At 35.4% G+C, this 27,161-nt stretch overlaps 2 protein-coding genes across 5 annotated transcripts; one reads left to right on the forward strand and one right to left on the reverse strand.

Moving 5' to 3' along the window:
- Positions 1-549: 549 nt before the first annotated feature.
- On the reverse strand, positions 550-12,355 carry LOC128232989 (sphingomyelin phosphodiesterase 4-like). Of its 4 annotated transcripts, XM_052946824.1 has the most exons (19): positions 12,302-12,355; positions 10,819-10,902; positions 10,421-10,636; positions 9,916-10,012; positions 8,879-9,101; positions 8,023-8,182; positions 7,509-7,577; positions 7,077-7,118; positions 6,430-6,450; positions 5,732-5,877; positions 5,355-5,445; positions 4,965-5,065; positions 4,619-4,742; positions 4,247-4,286; positions 3,735-3,895; positions 3,204-3,428; positions 2,688-2,873; positions 2,143-2,271; positions 550-1,309 (listed from the first exon to the last, which is right to left on the reverse strand). In XM_052946824.1, the coding sequence occupies exons 1-19, from the start codon at positions 12,344-12,346 to the stop codon at positions 983-985; spliced, it is 2,487 nt and encodes an 828-aa protein (XP_052802784.1). In that variant the 5' UTR covers positions 12,347-12,355; the 3' UTR covers positions 550-982. The 4 variants fall into 4 exon arrangements, with proteins under 4 accessions (XP_052802784.1, XP_052802786.1, XP_052802785.1 ...); XM_052946826.1 differs by lacking the exon at positions 7,077-7,118; XM_052946825.1 differs by lacking the exon at positions 6,430-6,450.
- A 92-nt stretch (positions 12,356-12,447) lies between these two features.
- Positions 12,448-26,369, forward strand: LOC128232785 (nuclear cap-binding protein subunit 3-like). The gene is made up of 13 exons (XM_052946517.1): positions 12,448-12,730; positions 15,177-15,239; positions 15,396-15,487; positions 16,859-17,019; positions 18,547-18,690; positions 20,964-21,085; positions 21,742-21,925; positions 22,062-22,133; positions 22,274-22,301; positions 22,618-22,708; positions 23,403-23,529; positions 24,040-24,256; positions 24,582-26,369. The coding sequence occupies exons 1-13, from the start codon at positions 12,452-12,454 to the stop codon at positions 26,074-26,076; spliced, it is 3,075 nt and encodes a 1,024-aa protein (XP_052802477.1). The 5' UTR covers positions 12,448-12,451; the 3' UTR covers positions 26,077-26,369.
- The last annotated feature ends 792 nt before the right edge of the window (positions 26,370-27,161 follow it).

Below are 27,161 nucleotides of genomic sequence, written 5' to 3' on the forward strand. Positions count from 1 at the left end.
CATATTACCTGTAAAATGTTCTTTGATATAATTATTTTCACTCCCATAGCCTTTTGTAGTTGATTTTGGACAATTTGGTAATAGTAACAAGTGCACAACTTTTTCCGCTGATAAATAGTGCCACGTTTATCTGGTTTATAGGCACATGAGATGGCAAAATAAGATTTTATTCTAACAGTACCATTCTGATTTATTTAAGAAAGAAGATTTGAAAACAGCCCTCTTTCAGTTATCAGGCTTCGGATTCCACCGAAAAGTTCAGCAGTTTTCATGCTCCAGACTCAACATTACAATACGGCAGTTTTCATGCTCCGGACTCAACATTACAATACGGCAGTTTTCATGCTCCGGACTCAACATTACAATACGGCAGTTTTCATGCTCCGGTCTCAACATTACAATACGGCAGTTTTCATGCTCCGGACTCAACATTAAAATACGGCAGTATTCATGCTCCGTACTCAACATTACAATACGGCAGTATTCTTGCTCCGGGCTCAACATTACAATACGGCAGTTTTCATGCTCCAGACTCAACATTACAATACGGCAGTTTTTATTCACATTTATTTTTCATTTGTCTCATCTGACAATAAATATTAATTGGAAGCATATTCTACATCCTTAAAAATAAACATAGAAATGATGTACATGGCCAAAACAAATAAAGATATCAGCTTCTTAAGCAATGAATCATTTACACAATAAAATGTGCACCAATGCAAACATATCTTGGTGTACAAGCCTTGTACATGACCTTGAAGGTAATGTGAATGTATCCTTATCGTGAATCTAACGCATCCAACAATTAGTACACAGAAAGATTTTATCACCAGACAGATGGTTTCAAACTGTCATCCATGTTTTTAAAAAATGCCTGCAACATTTGTCCAACATATGCAAAAATGAACACATATTGGTTTGCTCACAACTACCTGAAGCTCAGGTCTGATTTGACTAGTTCACAAGACAGTGCATAGCCTCAGTCAACTTTGGTGCCATCTGGTAGTGTCATAGCTCTAAACATTCCAAACACCAATGTACACAACAGCACGAACATCAGGTAACCAACAGGTCCAAACCCAAAGGCAAATTGTAGAAACACATACATCACAGCCAGATAGAGAAATGTCTGATAGCTGGCTAGAAATCGGAGACTGATCCGTGGTGTCTTTAAGGCTCTGTATTCTTCAGGTCTCACAGGCGACGATGGCATTTTGGATGGAGACAGGGGGGCTGCAAAGTACACTTGTGACATTTTCCCAATGATATCATTGCGGCTGTAAAGACGCTGTATTTCCGACTCAAACTGAAAAACACAATTTCAAAATAAAAGTAAAAAAAACCCACCCAAGCATGTCTGACATTTGTACAAAGTGACATTTTTAAAGTAAATTGTTACCCGAAAAAAAGGTGAAGTGGATAATTAAATTTCTATTCTAAGAGTTAAGACACTTGGCATTGTAAAAGCTTAAAGTACACATAACAAGAGGGCCAACTATCGCTAAATATGCCAGTCCTCTTATTAGGACACTAAGTTTGGTGATAAGTGGTTGTATTTTAAGCCAAATTAAGAGAAAGGACACTGTTATTACAGTTTTTGCCAACTGAAGGGTCAAAACTCTGGAGTGACAGAGCATGGATGTGATTGACCTTGAAGCTGAAGGGCTGAAACCATTTCGGCGAGGGGTTTGGGGGTTAGTGAAAGGTTGACGGAAGATGGATGGACTCGAACAATGAGAAGATGTGTAGGAATGATGATTAGGCTAGGGGTATTTCACAGCTATAGAAGGAACCCTGGCACTACCTGGTAAATAAGACTTGGTGACTCCAACATGGTGATTTTATTATTATGTATATATATATATAAACAATGTATAATTGTATTACATGTACTATAATAAAAGGATGACAACTCTCAAGTGACTTCACCGATATGGCTGGTTATCAAATTTGTCCATGATATTATGCCCATACACATTCTGACAGTGACCAATTTTGGTGATGATTACACAAAGGCTTTTAAAGTTCTTGATCGGACAACATAGTGAACGCTGCCCACCCGCCCATACACTGCATGTGAAACAATAATACCTCCCGTTCTATGGAAAGCATATAATTATCTTGATAACAAGGACATACCATTTTGTTAAGAAAGGAAGAGAGCCTATGTAGAACTCGCACCAATGTGGTATTCTCAAAGCTTCTGATTGGCTGTAGGTCCGGGTCACCATGGTAGCCAAGGTCAAACTTCCGTTGACCATTTATCAGCTTGAAAAGAAACCAAATTTTGCATGAAGGCACTCAAAACATCGAGTATAATAATTTGTGATTTCTTGATGAATCAAGTTATACATGTATCCACAATTTTTAAAGAAATTAAAAAAGAAGTATGAACAGGCAAAAGGAATGGACCAAGCACTGACATTTAAACTATATGCTTTACTTCGCAGGTGATCCAAATAGAAATAAGACCACAAATCCAAATCAAGTATGCTCTCGTAAAAGAATCTGGCTTTGTTTTTGCTATTTACATTCTGGTTTATTCCGGCTTGTTGGTTATAATCCTAATATGAATAATAAGGATCGTTTATGTTCAATAACAATCTTAATTTCAATGGCAGCACAATTAATCTAGATAATAACATGAATTGCTTAAAACAAAAATACCAAACACTTATACACACCTGTAGCCGGCCAGCTGGTGTCAGCTGAGGTCCATAGTCTGTCTGCTGGCAGTCGGGCGTGACAGGGAGGGAGGGGAGGGAGGTGTTGAGCTGGCTTGTCTGTCCGCACCCAGGCCTTATAGGGGTGTGTAGGTGCTCGTTGGGGGACTGTGGCGCATACAACATGGTCTGTTCAGAAACCTTCATCTGAAAGAGTAACAAATGCTTTTTGGCAAGTTTCATTCCTCTATATATTCAGAGTTAATTGAAAATCATTGAATTATTTAAAATATTAGTACTTTAAATTAATACAAATTAAGAAAGGACCCTTTTTCGCAATTTTTGGACAAGATGTGCATACAATAAAATTCTAATGATAATAATTCCTCTGTATACACAAAATGTCCTAATACACTTCTTAACAAAGTTTGAAATATACAAATATTATCAAAAACATAACCCTTGCCAAATTAATGCAATATACACTAACTGCTTTGATCTCTGAAATGTCTCTGGAAAAACAAAATCTATACATACTCCAAAGATATAACACAGCTGGTTGAGAGCCTGGTCAAGGTGGGTGACCAGCTTCTTCACCTCAGAGAAACTCATATCCCCAAAAGCCTTAGATGTGTCCTCAAAGAACGATGACATGTCAAAGAAGGACATGAGGCCAGACTTTTCCGCCTTCTTCGTTGGCTGTTGGAGATGGGTCTCCAATGTGGTCTTTGCGGAGACCATCTGCTGGATCAACTGCTGTACCTGCAAACAACAATACAGATATGGTTCATGCTTATTTTAAGGAAAGTTATTGAGTCTCAAACACTTTTCACAGCAATCAAAAATGATGTAAATAATTTAAAGGACTTATAAACAAATAAGATTGAAAAAAAGGAACCTAGAATCATTCATTAAATTATCTACAAGTCATTCTAAAATTGGATAGATGCAAAACAATATTCAATATAACAAGCCATTGTGGAAATGGTAGACAATTGGTTGTAATCTTTGATATTCACTCAAAACTTCAATAAAATCAGTCAGACAGATGTTTTACCCATATCTCACCTCATTATGCATCTCCCGTCCGAACATGTTGACATACTGGAAATCGGGCCTTTCTAGCTCGGAGATCTGTATGCGAAGGATGGCGGAGATGTCTGGGGATATGTAGCTCCCACCCATATCATGAACCTGCCCATACCCACAGTTGTACATTGTCTTCTCAGCTGGGAAATAGGAGTAATATTTCAGAGTAAAATTCATATGTTAAAATATTTGAAAATCTTAAATTCTTTTAAATGCCATTTTAAAATAGGCATAAAAGCACCACATGTAGATCCCACACTCCTCTATTTTTTCAGTAAACAAAGGGAAAACACTTATTAGTAAAAAATAGTCAGTGTTTCATGTGGATAAATTTAAATATTTTAAAGTCTGGCAAAAATTTCAATTTTTGCACAATGATGTTCAAAAGGAACAATTCTGTCGATGACAATGAAATGATACCTAGATTCTGAAAGTTTAAAGATGTTAATAACTTAATACTACATGTTTTTAACACATCTAGTTCAACTTACCCTCTCTGAGCAGCTGGGGAAGACCTGGCAGACTAAACACCTGAAGCATACACATATTTAAGGACTTGGCAGATACTATGACTATTCTCATAATAAACTTTATCCTACAAAAACATGATTAAATAGACAGGATATCTTCCTTTAAATTAAATAACAAACCTACATGTACATAAAAGGGTAAGATTTTAAACATGAATCTCAAAATCTGAATACAGTGAATTTGTAATTCATTCCATTGTTGGTTACCCTGGAGACAATTTAGGAATTCTGTGTTATCTTGGTTACCCTGAAGACAATGTAGGGATTAGGTTACCTTGGTTACACTGGTAGTTTCCTTGGAAACCTAAAGAAATTATAAGCATGGTGTGTTACCTTGGTTACCCTGAAGACAATGTAGGCATTGTGTGTGGATGTGAGAAGCATTCTATGACTGCGCTGTAGAAACTCCTGGAAGATTGCAGTGTAAAACAGGAAGTTGTCTCGGATGAATGGAAACCTAGGAATACAAGTATAAGGAAATATGAAGGGTAATACATGGAAGCAAGATAAGTTATTATTGCAGGAGAATGTAATTAAAATAAGAAAGAAAAGTTTTTTCTCCTCAGCAAAACATTCTGTAATCATGTAAAACTTTTATTTCATTAAAGCTTGCATAATTAACAAAAATAGTGATACTACATGCTGATAATATTTTTATAGCCATAATACTGTAGTGTACCAGTTATCTGTGACCCTGTCTGTGTCCTTGCCCTGTCCTACTGGAGTTGTTGGGTCCTTGTAGCGCCACGGCTGGATAAACGTCAACCATGTCTCTAACATCTGAAAGTATATGAAGTGCCATTTTCAAAGTATCAGACAAATCATGCCAATTTTGAAAGAAGCAAGAACATTTACAATTTAAATGGCCAAAAGCAGCCTAGTGAAATTAATGATGCATTCTTGTTCTACAGAACTCAAAAATAAATGCAATCAAACGATTTAATACACAATATAGGCATTCTTGCTATCAAAGAAAGATTTTGTCAAGAATGACCCAAATATGAACCCATGATGACATCATGCTAAAGTTACAAAATCTTTCATCCAAAAGCAGCTGCTTAATCATTACCAATCTAAATGAGGAATCCAAAGGCCATCTCTCAAAGCCATGTCTTAAGAAGCAATAAATCTTCTTCTGTAGTACGCTGGGAAAGAGTGACCTGGATGTAAATACACAACACACATATATTAGCATACATAAAATCTAACAAAAGTTGGTATGAGAATGAGAATATACTGTTAAAATTTGCACAAGCCCTCAAGCCTGGCACTAGTAAAATGATTGTTGGGCTTTATATTTCACGTCCCCGGCTTCAAACATGTATCTTAGCCTAAATTTGATATTACAGCAAACACTCAAACAATCAAAATTAGTTTGGATGAATACCTGTAACATACAGGTAGTCTTAATCAAATTACAATAAAAGCAGTATAGCTTTAACACACCTTTTGAATTCATCCAGAGGAGACGACTCCATGTGTGTGTAAGCGGAGTTAATCGTCTCTGGCTCAACACTATTCACAAAGTAATGGAGGTGTTTCAGCACAAGTCGCACTAGCCGAATGTGGTTGTTACTTGGCATGAAACTCTCCTGGAATAAAAAAAAAAATGTAACTAATTGTTCAATGGTTCACTAATAATTGGGAAATTATTGACAAAAATATAAATATTACGGTAAACTTTAACGCAATTAAACCATTGCATGTCAAAGTCAATCGGTTACATCACTATAGAGGTATGGCAATATGTATTTAGTTCTAGTATAAGAATATATGCAGAGGATATTAAACTATTGTCATTATGAAAGTATGAATTATAGTTACTGAACAAGATTAAAACATGGCTATGAAAATACCACGACTTCGGAAAAACAGACTAAAAAAACAAAACTTATAAGTTCAAAATAACGTTTTGTGAAACTCATATTAATTGACAGTATGAACAAAAGCCACATGAAATAGCAACAGAACAATAAACTGAAAATATACCATGCATTTATTAAATTGTAAAAGAACAATAGAAACATTTCCTCTCATGCTACAATGCATATTGTGTACAAAATAATAAGGCATTATTTGATCTACGATATACTGTGACATTACACTAACTACCTTCACCAATGGATACAACGAAGTGCACTTACCATACTACCAATACTATTTAGCTGAATAATCAGAACCAAAGCTCGGTAAGGTTTGGGGCAAAATTAAAACATACACCAGGCAAACCCCGTTGGCTTGAACTCGCTTGGCTCAAGTTCCTTCTTGCCTCGAACTAGATGTTAAGGACCGATTTATTTATACTGGAGGTAAATAATCCCGCTTGGCTCAAATGTTTCGAGGCTCAAGGTATTTTCGCCGGTCCCTGGGATTTGAGCCATCGGGGTTTGACTGTATAACTAAAATATCCAGTAAATCATAATAAAAATTCATTGTATCTTTCATGTTTTTCTGAGGCAGATGGGAAAAATTGACCCCAAGGGCATGTACCCAAGCCAGTAACAAGGTTTGCATATAACCGGCCACACAGTGTTTCCGAGGGTCAGATTTTCCAATCTGTACCTGGAGTCATCAATACAAGTTTACTTTTTAAACATCTAGTCTAACATTGCAGGTTTTGTGACTGTAATTCTAATAAAACTGAGTTATTGAAATTAAAACATGATGAAGCAAAACAAGCCAATCACAAGCTTGTCATCAATAAAGAAAGCATGCTGAACAACATGAGCTAGCTATATGTACATGTATGTATATACATGGTAACAATATACATTAACAATGCAATACTTACAAAGAACATGTCAGACAAACCTCTAGTTTGCCAACCTTTTCTCTACAGAAGAAAATCTAGTTTTAAATGACCTCATTATCATGCATCCAGATAAATCCAGAATCCCGGAAACTACATGTATAGTTTGTACTTAGTATATTACCACATCAGTACATGTAAAAAAAGAGCAGAGCCCTGTGGAGCCGATGATTGTATTTTATTTCATATTGTATTTGGCAACAGAAGTACCAAGCTTTATTTTAACATCATGAAGTTATGGCTTAGGTTAAAATTTATAGGCTTGGACAAAAAAGAGGGGATATAATAACACTTTAAAATCTTCTCTTCAAAAAACAGAAAGCTAAAAAATCAAAACAGGGATGATAATGATAGTTTTGTAAAATGTTACAGCATTCCACATTGAAATTATATTCATTCAAAGACCCAGCTTACCAAGTTTTGCGGAGTGATTCCCCTTTCACAGTCATGGGCATTCTGATTAAGCCAAAATTCTGCCACAATCTGAAGAGGAAAATAAATATTTTCTACAACATGGTACAAGTATATACTCATATTGCAGCAACAGGGTGAGAGATTAATTAGATCTCTTTAAGACTAACGAATATAATATTGAATATATGAATCATTCCAGAAACAGTCATGCTAGATTTACCTTTAATACTTTCAAAACCAATTTTTTTATTTAAATTGTTCAAACTATCAAGTGTAAGCATAAAATTCAGTTAAACTGAGCTTCCACTTACAACTCACATTTAATGTCATTTAACTAGAATTCAATCAAGCCTCATAAAGATAGATCTCTTTAAATATACAAATTAAAAAAAAACTTAATAAAACTCCAGTCAAATATCAATTAACATAACACTAAAGGGACCCTCACTCCATGTTTGAGGCTTTTTATCAGAGGTGGTGAAAGAAATCATTGATTTAACAACCAAGTACCCACCTGTACAAATGTCTGAGACCACCAGATGTCACCCTCGGCTCTCTCCGCCCCTGGAGATGCCTGTGAGTGAGACTTCTGTGGTGACAGGATGCTTGCCTTGAGAAGACCCAGCCGTGACCTTGACCTTGTTTGGTTTCCTGTTCCTGGTGACTGTCGCACACTGAAATACCAGATTCCTGCTTTATATACAATTATTGTTTGTCTGAATGGCTATCAAAGAGCTGTCACAGTAAGTGACAAATGCCCTGAACTGGTACTTAAGTGTGAGGTTAATTATAAAGGGACAAAAACAGCAATGAAATGTGTGGATAAAGAAAGGAATTGAGCCTGATGCAGGGATGGATGGACCTTAGAGGAAAGGATGTTCATCTTGCACACGACACATTGTCTTGACATGTCAAACACATGTGGCAAGTTGTTTTATAATCTGTCCATACAACAGAAAGTTACAGCCCAGAAAAGACTTCCTATACTCTATGTCTTCATATGCAGCATTCAATAGTAAACAACCACTAAACTTCAGCTTTACCTCAAAGGTAGGAACACAGGTCTAGCTTGTGATGCATCATCTTGGTATGGGGAACACATTAGGCTTATTATTTTTTAAATCTGTCCATACAAGAGAAAGTTACCCGGTACAGTCCCGACACAAAAAATTGAGTTGATCGTACAGATGGACAGACTGATGGTAATATTTAAATATGCTCACCTTTGGGGGCATCAAAACAACTAGAATCACAATTTGTTGTGCCTATGAATTTTAACAACAAACATATAAAAGCAATCCTTTTTAATATAATCTGAATCACCCACATTCCTGATTTGGGGTCTTATTGAAACCCCTGTAATCACCCACCTCATTGAAGACTGCTGGAGAACAGTGGAGCGTACACCAGGGCTTGACATCTGGGGGAACCTGGGTAGAGCCTTCCTGTTGAGAGGCAGGAAGTGCCGCATGTATACGTCCACAAGACTAGGGTACACGATGTCTGTTATATTGATCCAGTTGAGCGACTTCTGTTGCCAGTTTGGGCTCACCAGAGTGTGGCAGAAATAGAACATGTACAGCTCAAAGGCTCCTGAAAATAGGATTTAAAAAGTACTCATCAATTACAAATGAAAGGAATTCTTTCATGTTTTATAAGCTCAGATTAGAAATCCATTTTAAGTGTATATATATGAAGAAAAAAATGCCAATTACAAATGTAAAACATCTTCAGAAGTTCAGATTTTTTCTTTATCATTTTTTTTTTGAAAATGTGACAAATGCATTGATTTACTCAAACACTTAAGTAATGCTATTGGAAATGGAGAAAATGACTGATTATCTACAAGAATTAATCAGTTTGTTCAAAGTGATTGGTTTTCTCTTCTTCATAGGCATAAATGAAATTATTTAAATTGAGCAAATAAGTTGGCAACATGAAATATGAGAAAATCCATTTAAATATTGTAACATCTATTTTAAAACTGCCTAGCACATGACTCAGTATGATTGATACAATAATTATATATTCTAACAGTAACATAAGTAAGTAATTTGATCAGTATCAAGTATCTCAGTGTACTCAGAATTCCACACTCTGGGTCTCCTAAACCTTAACAAGGTACTACAGTCGAACCCCGTTGGCTCGAACTCGCTTGGCTCGAATTCCTCGTTGGCTCGAACTAAATGTTAAGGACCTATTTATTTAAACAGAACGTAAGCATTCCCGCTTGGCTCGAATTTTCCGAGGTTCGAGGTTTTTTCGCCGGTCCCTGTGAGTTCGAGCCAACGGGTTTCGACTGTATATACACCTACTTCTTTTCAATACATTTAAATTTCATTGTGAAGACAGCCGATTAAAATCTGTTTCTGGAGCTTGTTTCATTTATAAATATGTTCTAGCTTACCGAGGGCAAGGAGAGGCTTGGAGTATCCCTGGTACTGCAGCTTGTTGATATAAAACATAGGTAGGCTGCCATCCTCGATCATATGTCGTGTGGGGCCCTAAAACAAGCAACTATACAATAATCATAAATCAGTGGTCGAAATTAACACAACCCCTGTACTGGTAAAATGCTTTCCGGGCTTGTATAAATTCTTTAATTTATGTAGCAGGGCTTTTTGAATTTTGTTATTATAAGCACTAGTATAATGAGTCCAACTTGTCTATCCAAAAGTCTTATTTCCATGCCTGTTTAATATTCTCCAAATTTTTCAAAAATAATCAAGGAAACATTCAGGGTACCAGGGAGTATATAAATAAATGTTTAATTTTTTTAATCTCTTATTAAAACCATACTTTTTAAAGTAAAGACATCTGTGGTATTACATCAGTTACAAAGCAAAAGAAATTATTTATGCCATTAAAAAAGTTCAAGATATAATTAATGAATTGCAATTAAATATATTTACCGGCAGACAGGATGATGGAAACTCAAACGTGAGATATGGGTCTGTCTGCAGGTTGCACACGAGTGACATCAGGGGCCCTTCTGGTCCCAGCAGTTTCATTAGGGCATCATACTCTACCCCATTGTGGCCCCGAGAGATGCTATCTAGTCCCCAGCCTGGCTCTGAGCCAAACCCGAATATGTTCTCCAAGAGCCCCGGTAAAACAGCACTTAGGTCCTGAAATAAGGATTTCAGTGTTCCCAAGAAAAATAATTCAAAAATCAAAATGGTATATTCTCCACTGCAAAGTAAATATTTGGCTTACCAGTGCCAGTCTTGATACGATTAAATTCCACACATTTTGTTACATGTATCACTACATTTGTATATAATATATAAATACTAGTAACTAAATTTACCTTTTGGCTTGAGTTCACCAAAATCTGCTCCAATTCTGGGCATCGCTGATATAAAGGCTTTCCCAAACACACCTGAACTTTATTCTGAAGAATAGATTACAAATGGGATACAATTAGTGAAATTATTGTGCATCAATATTGTACAAGGACTTTATAACAATTTGGCAAATCCTTCAAAGAACAATCTATATTCTACCAATTCTAGGACAGTTGATCCTAACTAAAACTCATGAATGGGAAATGTAAATCTTCCACCAAATGCTTTCATTGAACCAAAATACCTTTTGTTTATTGTTATTTGTATATAAGTTAACTGATTTTCATCCAAAAATGAGAAAGATTAAGTTGCCACAATTGTATGTTTTATAAGGCCTAAAAAATTGTTTGGTTAGGGTTACATCCTTTTCAAAAATAGGAGGGTAGGTAGGTTGTTGTTTTTCTTTCATTAGGCTTTTTATAAGAATGTCATTTTCATCACTGGATAATGGTGTTAAAGTTATCTTTTGTATAAGCATTTAAGGTTTTTAACTACAAAGTGAAAATAAATAAAAAAAAAAAAAAAAATCATTTATTTTTCACACTGACTATAAAAACAGTAGGGTCGGCGCCTATTCCGTAGGTAGGGTCTTTAATCTATCAAAAATTACAAAAAGCACATCAATACAACAATTATCTCCTTAATAATGTGTGATAGTTTAGAGTAGGAATAAGATAAGCCACAAAGATGGGATTTTTATCTTTTATTTTACAGCTATTTTTGAGCAAGTGAGTCCCTGAGATGACCTCTTGGACAACAGGCATTCTAGCACAGTACATGAAAAACAAATCAAATTTTTAATGGAATGTTTGAATTTGAAATGAATGTAAAACAACAATTGATTCTTTGTTTATTTTATAGATCACAGTGAAGTACAATGCCTGTTTTTTTAATTCTCAAGCCAACAAGGTCAACTCGGGGACCAAATTGCTAAAGGTCAACTCGGGGACCAAATTGCTATGCAAAAATAGTTTAATTGACCAAAACTGAAGTCCAAGCTTTTGGTAATTGGTTTCTAACGAAATGATATTGTGCCGTTAATCATCTAGACATCAAAGCATACGAAAAAGAACTAATCGAAAGTGCATATTGTAGTGTGTGTGGGTTGGAACCAGCTGCCCGGTTAGCTCAGAGCGCCATGCTAGTGTTCCGGCAGTCGTGGGTTCGAGCCCCACACCGGGTGCACTTTTCTTCCAAGGTTTACTTTAATATTTCTATAAAAACTGTCAAGATAGGTCTCTTGAGTTTGAAAGTTAACGTTCAACTATACACAACCAAGTCAATTTGTGTCAGATGAGAAAGAAAAAAATATGCAGGCAGTGTCAGCGCTCATTGAGTACGAATCATGCATTTTGTTAAAAAAACAATCAAAGTGGTTTTCCATAAAAAAAAACAACAACTTGATTTTGTGAAAATGAAATAGAAACAAAAACTATTGCTACGCACCCAAATAGGACTTGGAGAAACAGAAAGTACACTGGAGGCGGCCATTTTTCTGACAATTACGGCCATCCAATTAAAATGGTTGTAATAAAGTTTGTCTGAAATATTAACCAATAAGCAACGACTTTACAACATTCAACGTTGGAAAACAAAATGGCGTTGGAAGGGAAGGAAAGTTTTCCAAACCTTAAAATTTGCATAGATAATGACGAATCTGATGCAGAAAATGACAATATATCTCTGACTGAAGATTCACAGATTGATATAGATGACACGGAGTCCGACAAACGAATACTTATTCCCGCAAATGCTGAAACATCTCCGCCAAGTTCTCCTTTCCAACAACATGCGGTTGACAAAAAAGATGATGTTCAGTTTAATGTGTATTTGAACAAGTTAGATCCTCCACAAACTGAAAAACCAACTATTCGGGTAATACTTAAATGTATATAATCTTCATATTGATAGATGTAACACCCAGTTTTACGTTTTAACATTTCAAAATATTGAAAAAAACATCTCCAGCTGTTTTTTTAGGGTCCCTGATTTTCTTCTCACCCTGCACAAAAATACTCAATTTCAACAAAATTTACGAACATAAGTGGGTTACACAGATTACAGTATTAGTATTCGTCATTAGCTAGTTTTGCAGCCACACAAATTTACTATCAAAGACAAACATTTGCTCCGCTCGATAGTCCAACAAATTGTATGTTGACATATTTTTTTACGATTTTTGATATGGCAAACCCTTCACGTACAAATTGTTTTGTACCAAAAGTGGGTAGTTATTCCGATCAGGATTCCGGGTTAAAGCATATTGCTTCTATAAAATATCATAAAAACAAGAAATATTACCAGATAATGTTATTTTATATTAGTTCCGTACACAAAAACATTAATATCCAACGAGTAATTATGAGTTTGATGTTTTTTTCCTCATTTTATTCTGTCAAAACATAATGATATATACATGCAAGACTGCAGTTCACAGTTTTTTTATCAATTGGAGCACTTCGGCCATGGCCGAGTTGTTACAATTGTATTTACGAGGTCTATCTCGAAGCTTGTCGGAGGTGGCCGAGTTATTATGATTGGGCCGAGTTGTTCCGCTTGGCATAATTGTTGTCTGTGTCAGTCAAGTTTCATTTTATTGGAAAGGTAAATCATGTGTTTTAATGCATTTATTGCATGTTGTGTGCAAAATAGCTTTGCACTGACATGGTAAAATATGAATATAAACCTTTATTATCCATTTCAAACATAAAATACTTAAATAAATGCAATTTCAATATTTTTCAACCTTCCCCTCTCCCCACGGTTTCTGCACAAACCCGTTTAGACGTAAGGGATTGGAAGAATCCCGTATAACACGTCTATTATTTTAGACTACTCCGCTCGAATGTCATAACAGTGTTCTTTTACCTAGTCCTGGCCACTTACTGCTGCACGATTTATTTATGATGGAGTCGAGATTCAGATTGCCTATTACTGGCTAATACTTGATTATAAATTATTTAAAACATTTTAATAATTGATTTAACAATTGATAATTAATCATTCCTTTGATTATAAATTATTTAAAACATTTTAATAATTGATTTAACATTTGATAATTAATCATTCCTTTTTCTGTATTCCCTGAGAAACTATCAACAACATTTAACATACAATCAATGAAACAGCCTCCGTGTTTGACCATATGCATTCAATAAAATAACATACTAAATTTTTTGCCAATTATGAGGTCACATTTCCGGTCTCAATTTTACTGTTTGCATCCAGTATTTTAATTTTCTAGTGTTTATCGCAATCAATTTGTTTTAGAAAATAATTAGGATTTATATAGTTTTGAATTTCTTCTCGCCCGACCTTGAGATTCACTCGTTTCGAGTGGGCGAGTGGATATGCTGAGGCCTGAAATGATAACCCCAAGTACTCCACCCAGACTTGTCAAAATCCAATATTTGACCAGCAAATACCAGTGGCAGTGGCTGAATGGAAGTCAAAAGTCGCTGTAAATTCTTTAAAGAAATATTTTTGTTTATTATCGCTTTGGCTCCAGCTCCCTGGCTTTTGGCTCAAGCCCAACCCATAAAAGAGTATAAACATGCTTATTGGGGTAAAAAGATGATCATTTTTATTCCAGACAAAATTAAAGCACTTGATAATACAATTTTTATCTTAAATGTAAGCTTCTTGAGTGAAATTCAGCTGAAAAGTGGTGAAAATGTTCTACTTAAACACGCATTTTTTTGATGGGAGAATCGGTTTTATAACTCCATAAACAATATGTTTACAAAATAACCGAAATACGTGTGAAGATTAAACATATTTATATGGCACTGCATTCCCTCATTTCTCAAATAAGCCCTCATAATTGTGATATTAGATAAAATAACCAGTCATACTTACGTTTTATGATGATATCCGTTCTTTTGCTCTAGCTCGGAAGTGTCATTGGCTCTTTTTTATACACAGCTCCTAAAAGAGCTAGAGCCACTGTTTCGCAGACGTGATATTGTATACAAGTATTTGCTTCTAAATCGATCAAAGTTGATTAATTTAGAACTAAAATGAAAATACTGACCTAACTTTTTCCTCTGAGTATAGTTGAATACTGTAAATGGTCATGCTCGGGTGATTATTGTATCAAATTGCAAGATTTCAAATGTTCAATATAAAAATGGTGTTGTTTCCAAGTTTAGCAGTCCCCACAAACTCTATCTATTAATTTTAGAAAGGTTGTGGAACAAATCTTATCTTGGTTTTGAAATCCTAATTTGAAATCATGTATTGTTTGCTGGTGTATCCATTGCTCCCATTTAGAAATAGTCAAATCTAAATGGTAAAATCTAATCTGTTTTTCTATTTTCAGCCAACAAGAGTGTATGAAAATAAATCTGGTGATTTTGTTACGGGAATAGACTTCAGAGTGGAGGTGGGTAAAGATTTAAATGTACATAAATAGTTATTTATATCAGGAGTCAAATGATAACAATTTATTTTCTACTTTAAATAAAAGAAGAAACGCTCCATTTTTATCAGAAAGTGTGGTTATTATATTGTTATCTATTTTTTATTCTTTTTATTTCAGAGCTCAGTTGAGCGCATGCAAGAAAGGGCAAAAAGATTTGGTATAGATTTCATACCTGAACCAGCAGTTGATTTGGAGACATTATATGACAGGTAAATTATATTATTACGGTATGGTCTTTCTCGACATAGTTTTACAATTAAGAACAGAATATGTGAAAAGGAAACCGGAAACTAAATAAACACAATGAGAGTACCTGAATATTATATGCTGACATCACTCAGAGCTCTGATTTATAAATGGAAAAATGTGATATTGCAAAAAAATTTAGTGTTCTTAGAACTCCGGAATCGACCAAGTGGGATTTAAAATGCTGCTCAGTGATGTAATCCTTGGTATATTTTGTATGCAAATTATTGACCAAATTATTGTCTATTAATATAACATTGGAACCCAGATTTCTGAGCTTGATTTAATCTCAAAATTCACCTGCCATTTGGGCCACAAATGTTGAAAAAAAATTGCCATCCCAGCCAACATATACTTGCACAGGCAGTCGAGCGGGTGCTAATTTCAAAGTCTGGAATCTACATGTACATGAAATTTTAAGCTCAATTGTGAAGACGGATGAAAACTGAAATGAATCATTCATGAGTATGTTTCCTTGGCAGAAGCAATTCTGTGTCCCTTTGTTTTAAAGCTGCACTCTCACAGATTGAATGTTTTGACAACTTTTTAAAAAAAAATCTTGGAACAACCCAATATTTGCAAAAATGCATGGAAACCAGTCATATAAGACTGCTGACAAAAAATTAGATCGATATTTATATATTTATAATTAATTTAAGTTAAAAAATTGATGTTTTATGCATTTTTCTTAAACCGTAAGTAACGGTTTAAGCCATAAAACATTAATTTTCGAACGGAAATATGAAAATCTGCAATCTGCTCTTTTGTCAGCAATCTTTTATCATCGGTTTGCAGATATTTACGCAAAAATTTGCTCTTTCCAAGACAAAAAATAAAAAAAGTTGTAAAAACGGTATATCTGTGAGAGTGCAGCTTTAAGAGACCAAGAAGAATTTTACTAGACAGGATTAACCAGCGTTTTTTTTTCACCATTTTAGGAATAAAGCTAGGGCCTTTCTGATTCATGGGAAAAAATGTGCCATTTTTTACGCTTATAAATGAACAAGAATGCTTAAAAAAAATAGCAGATAGGAGAAATAAATAAGATAAAGTTTGTTTGTTACAGAATATTCCAACTCTTCCTTACATAACCCAGTTTGGGATTGAATTGTTTGATTTTTTTAAGTTAATTTACTTTTCTTTTATTTCAAAACAAATTTTATTTCCACATTTGGTGAAAAAAAATACTGGATATGTTTAAACACTGGGAATGGGGCTGAATTTCGGCTCCAAATCAGTCAGAAACAAACACTGTGAATTCACATACCTATAGCATTACACCAGTCTTTCTTCGTAGATGTTTTGTTACTTTTTTAAATCTGTTTTATCTGCAGTCTCGGACTGAAACCAGACGATGTGAAGCTCAAGGATGAGCGTGGTATGCGACTTGATGCCATCCACATTCGGGGTGTAACTGAGATGAACACAAAGGATGTATTCAAATACTTCCAGGAATTTGCTCCTGGCGGTTGTGAATGGATTGATGATGAATCTTGTAAGGACAATTTAACAATTCAAAGATCAAATGTTGTTAATTAAGATGCTATGCAAGCACAAACATCAATTTCAAACAGACAGTTCAAGAATAAATCAAAAGAATGACTATAACTTGATTTGCAATTATTTTTTTTTTTACAATTCTTTATCCTCTCATTGATAAGTCATCAGTATGTGCGACCATTTTTAGCTCGACTATTCAAAGAATATGGAGAGCTATACTACTCACCCTGGCGTCGGCGTTGGTGTCACACCTTGGTTAAGGTTTTGCATGTAAGCACCTTTAAGTCATTATCTCAGTAAATACATCAGTTATTGCATTGAAACTTTGGATATGTATTCCCAACTATCTTACATACTATATTAATGACGTTAGATAACAAATATTTGAATATAATGCAAATAATAGGCCTTTATTATTCGACTTAGAAATTCTGGTTAAGGTTTTGCGTGTAAGCACACAAAGGTTAATATCTCAGCAACTACTTGAGGTATTGCATTGATACTTGATACAATGGTACTCAACCATCCAACCTACTAAATTAACCATGTTAGATAACTCTAGTTTGCATTTAATTTAACCACATAAGTCATTTAAGTCAATATCTCAGCAAATATATCATGTATGGCATTGAAACATTAGATATGTATTCCCTTTTTTGAATATAATGCAAATTATGGGCTTTTATTATTTGACTTAGACATTCTGGTTAAGGTTTTGCATGCAAGCACACATAGGTTAATATCTCAGCAATTACTTGATGGATTGCATTGATACTTTATACATTGGTACTCAACCATCCAATCGACTTAAATAACCAAGTAAGATAACTCCAGTTTGCATTAAATTAAAATAATGGCCCCTTTTTTATTGACATAGAAATTCTGGTTAAGGTTTTGCATGTAACCAAAAGTCAATACCTCATCGCATACATTGAAACTTTACACACATGCTCCCATCTATTTAACCTTCTTATTTAATCAAGTAAGATAACTCTATCTTTTATAATATATAATTTTTGCCCCTTTATTATGGGACTTAGAAATTCTGGTTAAGGTCTTGCATGTTAGCACACATAGGATAATATCTCAGCAACTATTTGATGTATTGCATTGAGACTTTATACAATGGTATTCAACCACCCAACTTAATTGAATAACCAAGTTAGATAACATTATTTTGCAAATAATGGCCCTTTATTATTAGACTTAGAAATTCTTGTTAAAATTTTGCATGGAACCACATTTATGTTAATATCTCAGCACACCTTGTATTGCATTGAAATCTAATTTAACAGTGATCCATGCGTGTTTCGCCTAAACTTTTCAATCCTTACATTGAAAAGCGGCGGAATAGTCGAGCGCGCTGTCTCTGTGACAGCTCTTGTTTATTTCCTACCCTTGAGTTTTGTTAAATAAGCTTTAAATATTAATCAGATTCTTGAAAATTGTATGAAAAACTGTGTTTTCTTTAATAGTAAGTTACAAACAAACTAGATATAAACAAGATAATCTGTCATTGCAGGCAACGTTGTCTGGCTGGATAAGATGACGGCAGCACGAGCCATGTTAAAGCTTAGTCGTAGTTACAATGATGTGATGGCAGAGTATGGGCTGAAGTTGACCAAACCAGCGCCCAGGAGACCAAGCCAGGATAAGCCTTCTAAGGGTAGGGACATGGCACTGGAGGCAACTGGTTTTTAGCTTTTCTGTTTTTAAAATTATTGGGGTATTATCGTAGCCTCAAGGTGTTAGCATGCAAAAGCTTTTAAAACCGTTAAGATGTTAAGGTTTGAGATTTGTGCACTTGTAGCCAGAGACAAGACAGCATGTCCCATAATGCTGGCTTTAATTACTTTTGAGTCATGCCCCTTTTTTGACTGAAAAACGACAGATGAGCATTGGCCATTGCTCTGCAGCACTCTTCGATTAAAACTTGCAAGCAAGCATTTAATCATTAAGAATTTAATAAAGAGTCAAATTCATAAGGGGCTGTATTCTTACAGCATCTTAGTGGTAGTGAAAGTGAAAAATGCCTTTTTTAATTTGAATTTAAAACAAACTACAGTATCTTTTTTTTTTTTTTACACCAAAAATATTAAAAAAGAAGAAAAATTCCTGATAATATATTCATGTTTTTTTATGAAAAATATAGAGGGAATAATATAAAGAACGTTTTACTAAAAAGTAACTTTTAAGCACTACAGCGAATTACTCGGAAGTTGTTTAAATACATTTAAAATATTACTTACTGGGTAGTTCTAATGAGGGCTCCAGTCTGTCCAAATTTTTTTATGGTTTTTAGCTCGACTATTCGAAGAATAAGGAGAGCTATACTACTCACCCAAGCGTCTGCGTCGGCGTAGGCGTCACCCCTTGGTTAAGGTTTTGCGTGCAAGCACACATAGGTTAATACTTAGCAACTACTTGAGGTATTGCATTGAAACTTTATACAATGGTACTCAACCATCCAACCTACTTAATTAACCAAGTTTGATAACTCTACTTTGCATTTAATGCCAATAATAGGCCTTTATTATTTGACTTAGAAATTCTGGCTAAGGTTTTGCGTGCAAGCACACATAGGTTTATATCTCAGCAACTGCTTGAGGTATTGCATTGAGACTTGATACAATGGTACTCAACCATCCAACCTACTTAATTAACCAAATTAGATAACTCTAGTTTGCATTTAATGCAAATAATAGGCATTTATTATTTGACTTAGAAACTCTGGTTAAGGTTTTGCGTGCAAGCACACATAGGTTAATATCTTAGCAACTGCTTGAGGTATTGCATATTGACTTGATACAATGGTACTCAACCATCCAACCTACTTAATTTACCAAGTTAGATAACTCTAGTTTGCATTTAATGCAAATAATTGCCCTTTATTATTCAACTCAGAAATCCTGGTTAGGGTTTTGCGTGCAAGCACACATAGGTTAATATCTCAGCAACTGCTTGAGGTATTGCATTGAGACTTGATACAATGGTACTCAACTATCCAACCTACTTAATTTACCAAGTTAGATAACTCTAGTTTGCATTTAATGCAAATAATTGCCCTTTATTATTTGACTCAGAAATTCTGGTTTAGGTTTTGCATGTAAGCACACATAGGTTAATATCTCAGCAACTACTTGATGTATTGCATTGAGACTTTATAAAATGGTACTCAACCATCCAATCTACTTAAATAAACAAGTAAGATTACTCTAGTGTGCATTAAATTCAAATAATGGCCCCTTTTTTATTCGACATAGAAATTCTGGTTAAGGTTTTGCATGTAACCACTTTTAAGTCAATACGTCTGTGAATACATCATGTATTGCATTGAAACTTTACACACAGGCTCCCAACCATTAAACCTTCTTATTTAATCAAGTAAGATAACTCTATCTTTCATATTATATAATTTTTGCCCCTTTATTATGCGACTTAGAAATTCTAGTTAAGGTCTTGCATGTTAGCACACATAGGATAATATCTCAGCAACGACTTGATGTATTGCATTGAGACTTTATACAATGGTATTCAACCACTCAACCTAATTGAATAACCAAGTTAGATAACTGTGTTTTGCAGATAATGGCCCTTTATTATTACACTTAAAAAGTCTGGTTGAAATTTTGCATGTAACCACATTTATGTTAATATCTCCGCACATCATGTATTGCATTGAAATCTAATCTAACAGTGATCCATGCATGTTTCGCCAAAACTTTTCAATCCTTACATTGAAAAGCGGCGGAATAGTCGAGCGCGCTGTCTCTGTGACAGCTCTTGTTTTGTTAAATATCCTCCGCCATCAACACATCAGAACTTCCTCACAGTAACAATACACCCTTTTGTGACAAGTTATGTAGCTAATGTTTTTTGTTTTGTTTTCAGATTTAAGACCCTTTGACATTGTATTTATAGGAAGTTTTTTTATTGTAGAAGGGGCAGGTGATGCTGGTGGTGATAAGGCTGGAGAAGAACGGGAGGAGGAGAAAATGGAGGAGGAAGAAGAGGACTTAGATTTAACAGAGGACATCAGCCAGCCTGCACAAGATAAACAGGTATTTGAATTTGGCTCCTTAGTTATACATTAAACTACATATTTTGTTTTTTCATATTTTTTAGAAAGTCAGCTATGTTGACTTTTAATAGTCAATATAAGGTTTTCATGATGTTACATAAGAAGTTTACTTGGCAACAGAGGTACTAATAAACAGCATTTTAAAGTGGTCAACAATTGTATTTATTAACAGCAATTTAAGTTGCAAACAAGTTTATTGATAAACAGCAGTTTTAAATGGAATAGCAGTGTATTGATAAATATCACTATTATTTATAAAGTGGAAAACAAGCAAATATATGTACAGCAATTTGAAGTGATGAACATCAAATATAAGTATTTTGTATAAAAATTGGAGCCTTGACTGAACAAAGGGTCTTGCATTGAAAGTCTGATGGTGCATTGATCAAGGAGTATGGTCTTTTTCATTTCATAATGTATTTTAGCTAGGAAACAGACATGAGTGTGATTCCATCAGCTTTCATCAAGCCTAAAAAAAATAACTGTTAACTTGAAACATATTTCTGCATATTTTAGCCTCTACAGCTTATGGAAGAGTCACATCTTACGATATCTGTACTGAAAAAAATGCAGCCTTAATGCACCCTGAACTGAACGTATACCAGAGATTGCATGTTTCGTTTCTTTGTATTTCAGCCAGACAAGATGGAGGACGAGGGTATCGAGGAGGGTGAGATATCTGACAGCGACTCTGACATGGGGGAGGATGATGCTAGACGACAGGAGTTCAACAAGATAGCGTGGCCCCCAGGCAGATGGAGGCTGGGCGTGCCGTTCCAACACAAGGCCAGGAACATCTTCCTCAGATTCGCTAATAAAGGTACACACATTTTCTGTATGTAATTTAATTCCTTTATATTTCCTAAAGTAACATCCATAAAATAAAACTTCTCTTTAAATTTATGAAAAATTACATTGAATATATTTATTAAGTATTTGTTTATACATATTTTAAGCTGATGTAAAATTACCTGGTGCAGAGAAGAGAAGCAAGTTCTACCAGAAATATGGCAACCCAAACTATGGAGGTAACATTTCTATTGTCTTGTTCTGTCAGCAGTGCTGTATTGCCATATTGAGTTTGTTCCTCTGGCATATAAGTTTCATTTTTGTGTGCTCAAAACTTGTGAAAGATGGGAATGTACCTAAAGTGTTTTTTGTGTTTCAGGAGTGAAAGGTCTCCTGAGTAAATCAATGTAAGTGTTCTGTTTGTCTGTCATATAGAATAATTCCTTGTTTGTTTTAATTAAATATTTCTCAAGTAATTTTATTAAACACGTGCTCATTTATTCTGCTTAGTCTGAAATGCATTATGGTACATTTAATTTTGTATATGTATCAAGCCATGTTTAAATAGTAGAAATGTTTCTAGTAGTTTTCTGAATTAATATTGTTGTACAAAAATACACGTTACAATGTTAAAATTTTTTTACTTGTATGAAGGAGGTTTACTATACCTATCATGAAGTTTTAATTGAACTGCTGTAATGTGTATAAATTGCTTAAATGCAGGAAGAGGAGGATGAGACAGCACGAGACTGGGAATGACTTGGAAACATTTGGTGTGCCGGCCGTGAGCTCAAGCATTGGAAACCGGAACCAGGTAACACCCAAACGTTCTCAAAATCTGATGATTTTACATGACTTGACAGGGTTTTCTCAGAGTTTTTAGTTTTTAAATGCTCATAGTTGACATAATGCAGTCTCTGGGTATTTGTTGCATTCACAATAGTTTGTTTATATTGCACAATAAATATTTTCGGGGTTTGAAGTATGCACAGAATGTTGGAAATGAGGGTTCCTGTTGTGCCAGTCGATTCAGAGACTTGGGTTTCTGCATCAGGGAAATACCTGCCTGGTCTTCGTTTTTACAAGTTCAAACTTTATTTCTTGCATTTATTACAATGTAAATCATATATCTTACCAGTCAAAGTGTGAACCTGTTGCATATAAAATGAATCATTGTATTCTCACTTGCAGAAAGTGTTTACATGTACAAGTAACACTAATAAAGTATTGTTGAAGCCATTGAAGATACCACACTTTAATTAGTTTTTTTTGTTTCTTCGATCTGAGCCTATTCAGATGACAATTATAATCTTAAAATCTCAATCCTGAGAAGACATATGAGTATAAGGCTTCAAGTCTGAAGCATGGTTATTTTAAATGCAAATGTCCAATAGTCTAAAATGAAGAGCTCTCTATCTTGATTTCAGGATTTAACTTTCTCATTCCTGCAGTAACTTTAAAGTTAAAACACCAGTTTCATATTATTTCTTTCCTTGTCTGTCATGCAGATATCGTACGAGGATGACCTGTTTTCAAGCAGTGTGGTGCCTGCGGAGGTTGAGGAGATGGACATCTATAGCACTGCGGAGAAACATGGCACAGACAAACGCAGAGCAAAGTTGAAGGACAAACCTGGTATTTATTTGTTGCGGTGTTTCTTGATTTTGACCATGTTTATGATGTAATCTCTTGCTTATCTTAAGCACTACAGGCTTTTTTCAACAGCTTCTGATTCCTAGCAAATTTTAGTGTTTAATGTAAGAGCTTTCTTTCACCTAGAAATATCGTATTTTCTAATGTTATATTCCATATGCTTAAGAATATTGGAAAACAATAATATAAAGCTATTAAAAAAACCAAGCAATTTAGCTTGTCCATTCTTTGATATATAGGTATTGAGATAGCATTGGTGTCGTTGTCATTAGGCATTTAGTATTACCTTGGCCATCACTCAAACACCATTCATGATATTCAAATGGAACTTGGTAAATATGTTGCCAGCGACAAATACTCAAATGTTAAGCAAGGCCAATAATTCTAGCTTTAATAATTGTCATGCCCCTTGTTCAGTTAAAAAACAACAGGTTGGCTCTCTTGTTATTTTCTTAACTCAGCAATTTATTGTTGCACCATTCCCTATTTCAGCTGGCGATGAGAGTGAGGAAGGGGAGATGGAGAGTGCGAGTGAAGATGATGCAGACTTTCCCATCATAGAGCGTGTAGACCCCACCCATGGGGAGCAAGAGGGGTCAGGGAGTGATGTGGATGAGGCGGAGTTAAACAGACTCCTGGGCGTCAGGAATAAGCGCCCCAGTATGAAGATGTACGCTGATGAGGTGGAGGAAAAACAACAGGCAAACAGGTAATAGTGGCTTTGATGTCTGAATAGTAATGGTTAGAATTAGAACATTCAAGTGCTTCTTTATTGAAGGTCACTTAGAATCATTTCCTTTTCATGCCTTTGAAATGTTTGGATACCCGTAATCTAAAATATGTTGTCATACACAGTCATTTATATTTGACTGTGTACGTAAGTGCTCAGCTATTTTCTAAAACGAGTAAAACTTTTTACAGAACATAGCACTTCTCAACTATGCCATCATGACAATCTGACCACTTATATTACATTTTGCCCAAAGTTGAAGTAATTAAAATTCTGTAACTGAACAACTTTTTCTCCTAAACAGGACCAGACAGATGGTTGGAGCTCTTTCCATTGTTGCAGACGCAAAGAAGAAAGTAAAGAAAGTGAATGATGCCCGGCAGCTGATTGTGGGTGCAGACCTACGAGATGCTCTTAAGGAGAAGAAAATGAATAAACAAAAAGACATTGACATACATAGAGACCCATCGCCTGATGACTGGAAAATTGCTCGTAAAATTGTTAATGATAGACTTTCTCCGGTTTCATGGAGTAGGTCACGTTCCCGGTCTCAATCTCCCGAAGTGGAGGGTGATTTTGAAAACGAGAATGTGAGGAAATTCAAAATTGCACCCATGCATATGACTATAGAGAATGATATTGAGAACGAGAGTCCCTCTGAGGAGGAAGAAGAGGAGGAGGAGGAGGAGGAAGGGGAGATTGAAAAAATAGTGAGAAGAGAGTTCTCTCCTGCCTCTGAGTCTGAGCAGGAAGATGCGAGGAGGATTATTAGCAAAAAGTCACGGGCATTGACCCCTGATGGACTAAAGTCCAAAATGGATGAAGTGCATAGACAGAAAGATGTGCGGTCAAGGTTGAGTGATCGTGCTAAAGAAGATTTAAGTAAGAGACTGTCAAGACGATCTCCTAATAATGTTAGGTCAAGACTGAGTAAACGGGTATCTCCGGAACGTCGAAGTCCTGTTAGAATTGATGAAAGACGTTTTAATAGAGTAAGGAGGTCTCGCTCTTTAGATAATTTCAGGTCAGGTAGAATGAGGAAATCGCCCTCACCAAGGAGTAGAAGGCGAGAATTCGACAGGACTAGATCACCGATCAGATCTCCAATAAAGAGAAGGTTCAGGGATGAGAGATCGCCAGTGCAAAGACGATTAAATGTTGCCAGGTCAAGATCTAGGTCACCTTTACGAAGGAGACCCATGCGATCAAGATCTCGCTCACCATTAATGAGGCGTCGGTCACCAGTGCAAAGACCACCACTGAATAGAACAAGGAAAGGGCGTGATGCCAGGTCTAGACTTGGTAGAAAATCTCGGTCTCCAACAGACACTGAACAGTCGGATTCAGAAGAGGAACAAGCCCCTGCACCGAAGGCAAAACAGGCAGCGATGGAGGAGGAGGAGGACAGTTCATCATCTAGTAGTTCATCATCCAGTTCAGATTCCAGCTCATCAAGCTCCAGCAGTGATTCATCATCCTCATCCTCAGAATCATCATCATCAGAGAGTAGCAGCAGTAGCAGCAGCAGCGACAGTGATGCCTCAGAGCGGTCAGCTATCCGAAATAAAAAGGTTCAGAGGAAGATTGTTCCTCCTCCTTCAAGGTCGGACACTGGGGTGTCTAAAAGATCAGGCAAAAATCAAAGGCCTAGATCTAGAGACAAGGAAATGGCACGTCAAAAAAACAGGGGGTTAGATTCAGGGAGACCGAGAGACTCAAGGAGGGATTTACGCTCAGCAGGGGATTACAGACGGGAGGGTCGACAAGCAGGGGGTAGAAGAGAGAGGGAGAGGAGTTGATTATTGCTGAAACTTGGTTATTGTACTTTATGTACTGGCTAGTTGTAGTTGTTTATCCAGCTGTGCTGTGCTTTTATTTATAGCTGACTATTGGAATGCACACTTTGTATATGACTACGACAACTTAAGAATAATTTACAGCGGTAAATCTGAATGTTAATTTGACACTTTAGAGGTCACTTCATTTCATGCAATTGTACAATTGTAATTGATAATATTTTAAATTATTTGTAGAAAGATTGGAGTCATTCAAGTTCATAACCATCAAATGGGTAATAAAGTCTTATTCCACATTTGTTTTCAAAATTTAGTCCTGAAACATAGTTTCTCAGACCTTTGAATGTGAATGTTTTAAGGTTACCGATTGTCATCCATCATTAATACAATAAAATTGCTACCGGTAAAGTTTCAGTTTAGGGATTTAACACATTAAGTTTGATTACAAGTTTTCACCAAGAGCTTTTTCTGATATAGGCATTATGTTGAAACATATAAATACAGTTGCTATTTAATCATAGTAAGATTCTGTTTTATTACCTCCCTTTAATATATATCATAGTAGTAGCGTCATTATAGTGTATTACCTCCCTTTAATATATATCATAGTAGTAGCGTCATTATAGTGTATTACCTCCCTTTAATATATATCATAGTAGTAGCGTCATTATAGTGTTATTCAAACATGTAATTCATGCAAAAAAATGTAAGGTTTATCAATGAAAACTAGGGATGCAAACGAATGGCAAAATTGATATTCAAATATTCAGTAATTTTTTCGATCGTATATTCGAATATTTGAATACAAAATTGATCCTTTAAGAATTGTAGTAAACTAATATTCACTAATGTAATAGCCAGGGCCCTGTAACCCTTCTTTGTCGTATTCGGTACACGCGAAAGACACTTATTGTTCCACAAATTAGCCCCTGAATTTCCCCATTTTCAGAATATATCCCAAGAAAAAGCAATATATTTTAAACAAAAAAAACGAACTATATCAATTCCTCTGCGTTCACTTTTGTAAACAATGCAAAATAAGATCAGGGAATTTCGTTTTTTTCCCGGTTAAATGACGATGTGTGCAA

This window comes from Mya arenaria, chromosome 4 (assembly GCF_026914265.1).
Source record: "Mya arenaria isolate MELC-2E11 chromosome 4, ASM2691426v1".
Lineage (NCBI taxonomy): Eukaryota > Metazoa > Mollusca > Bivalvia > Myida > Myidae > Mya > Mya arenaria.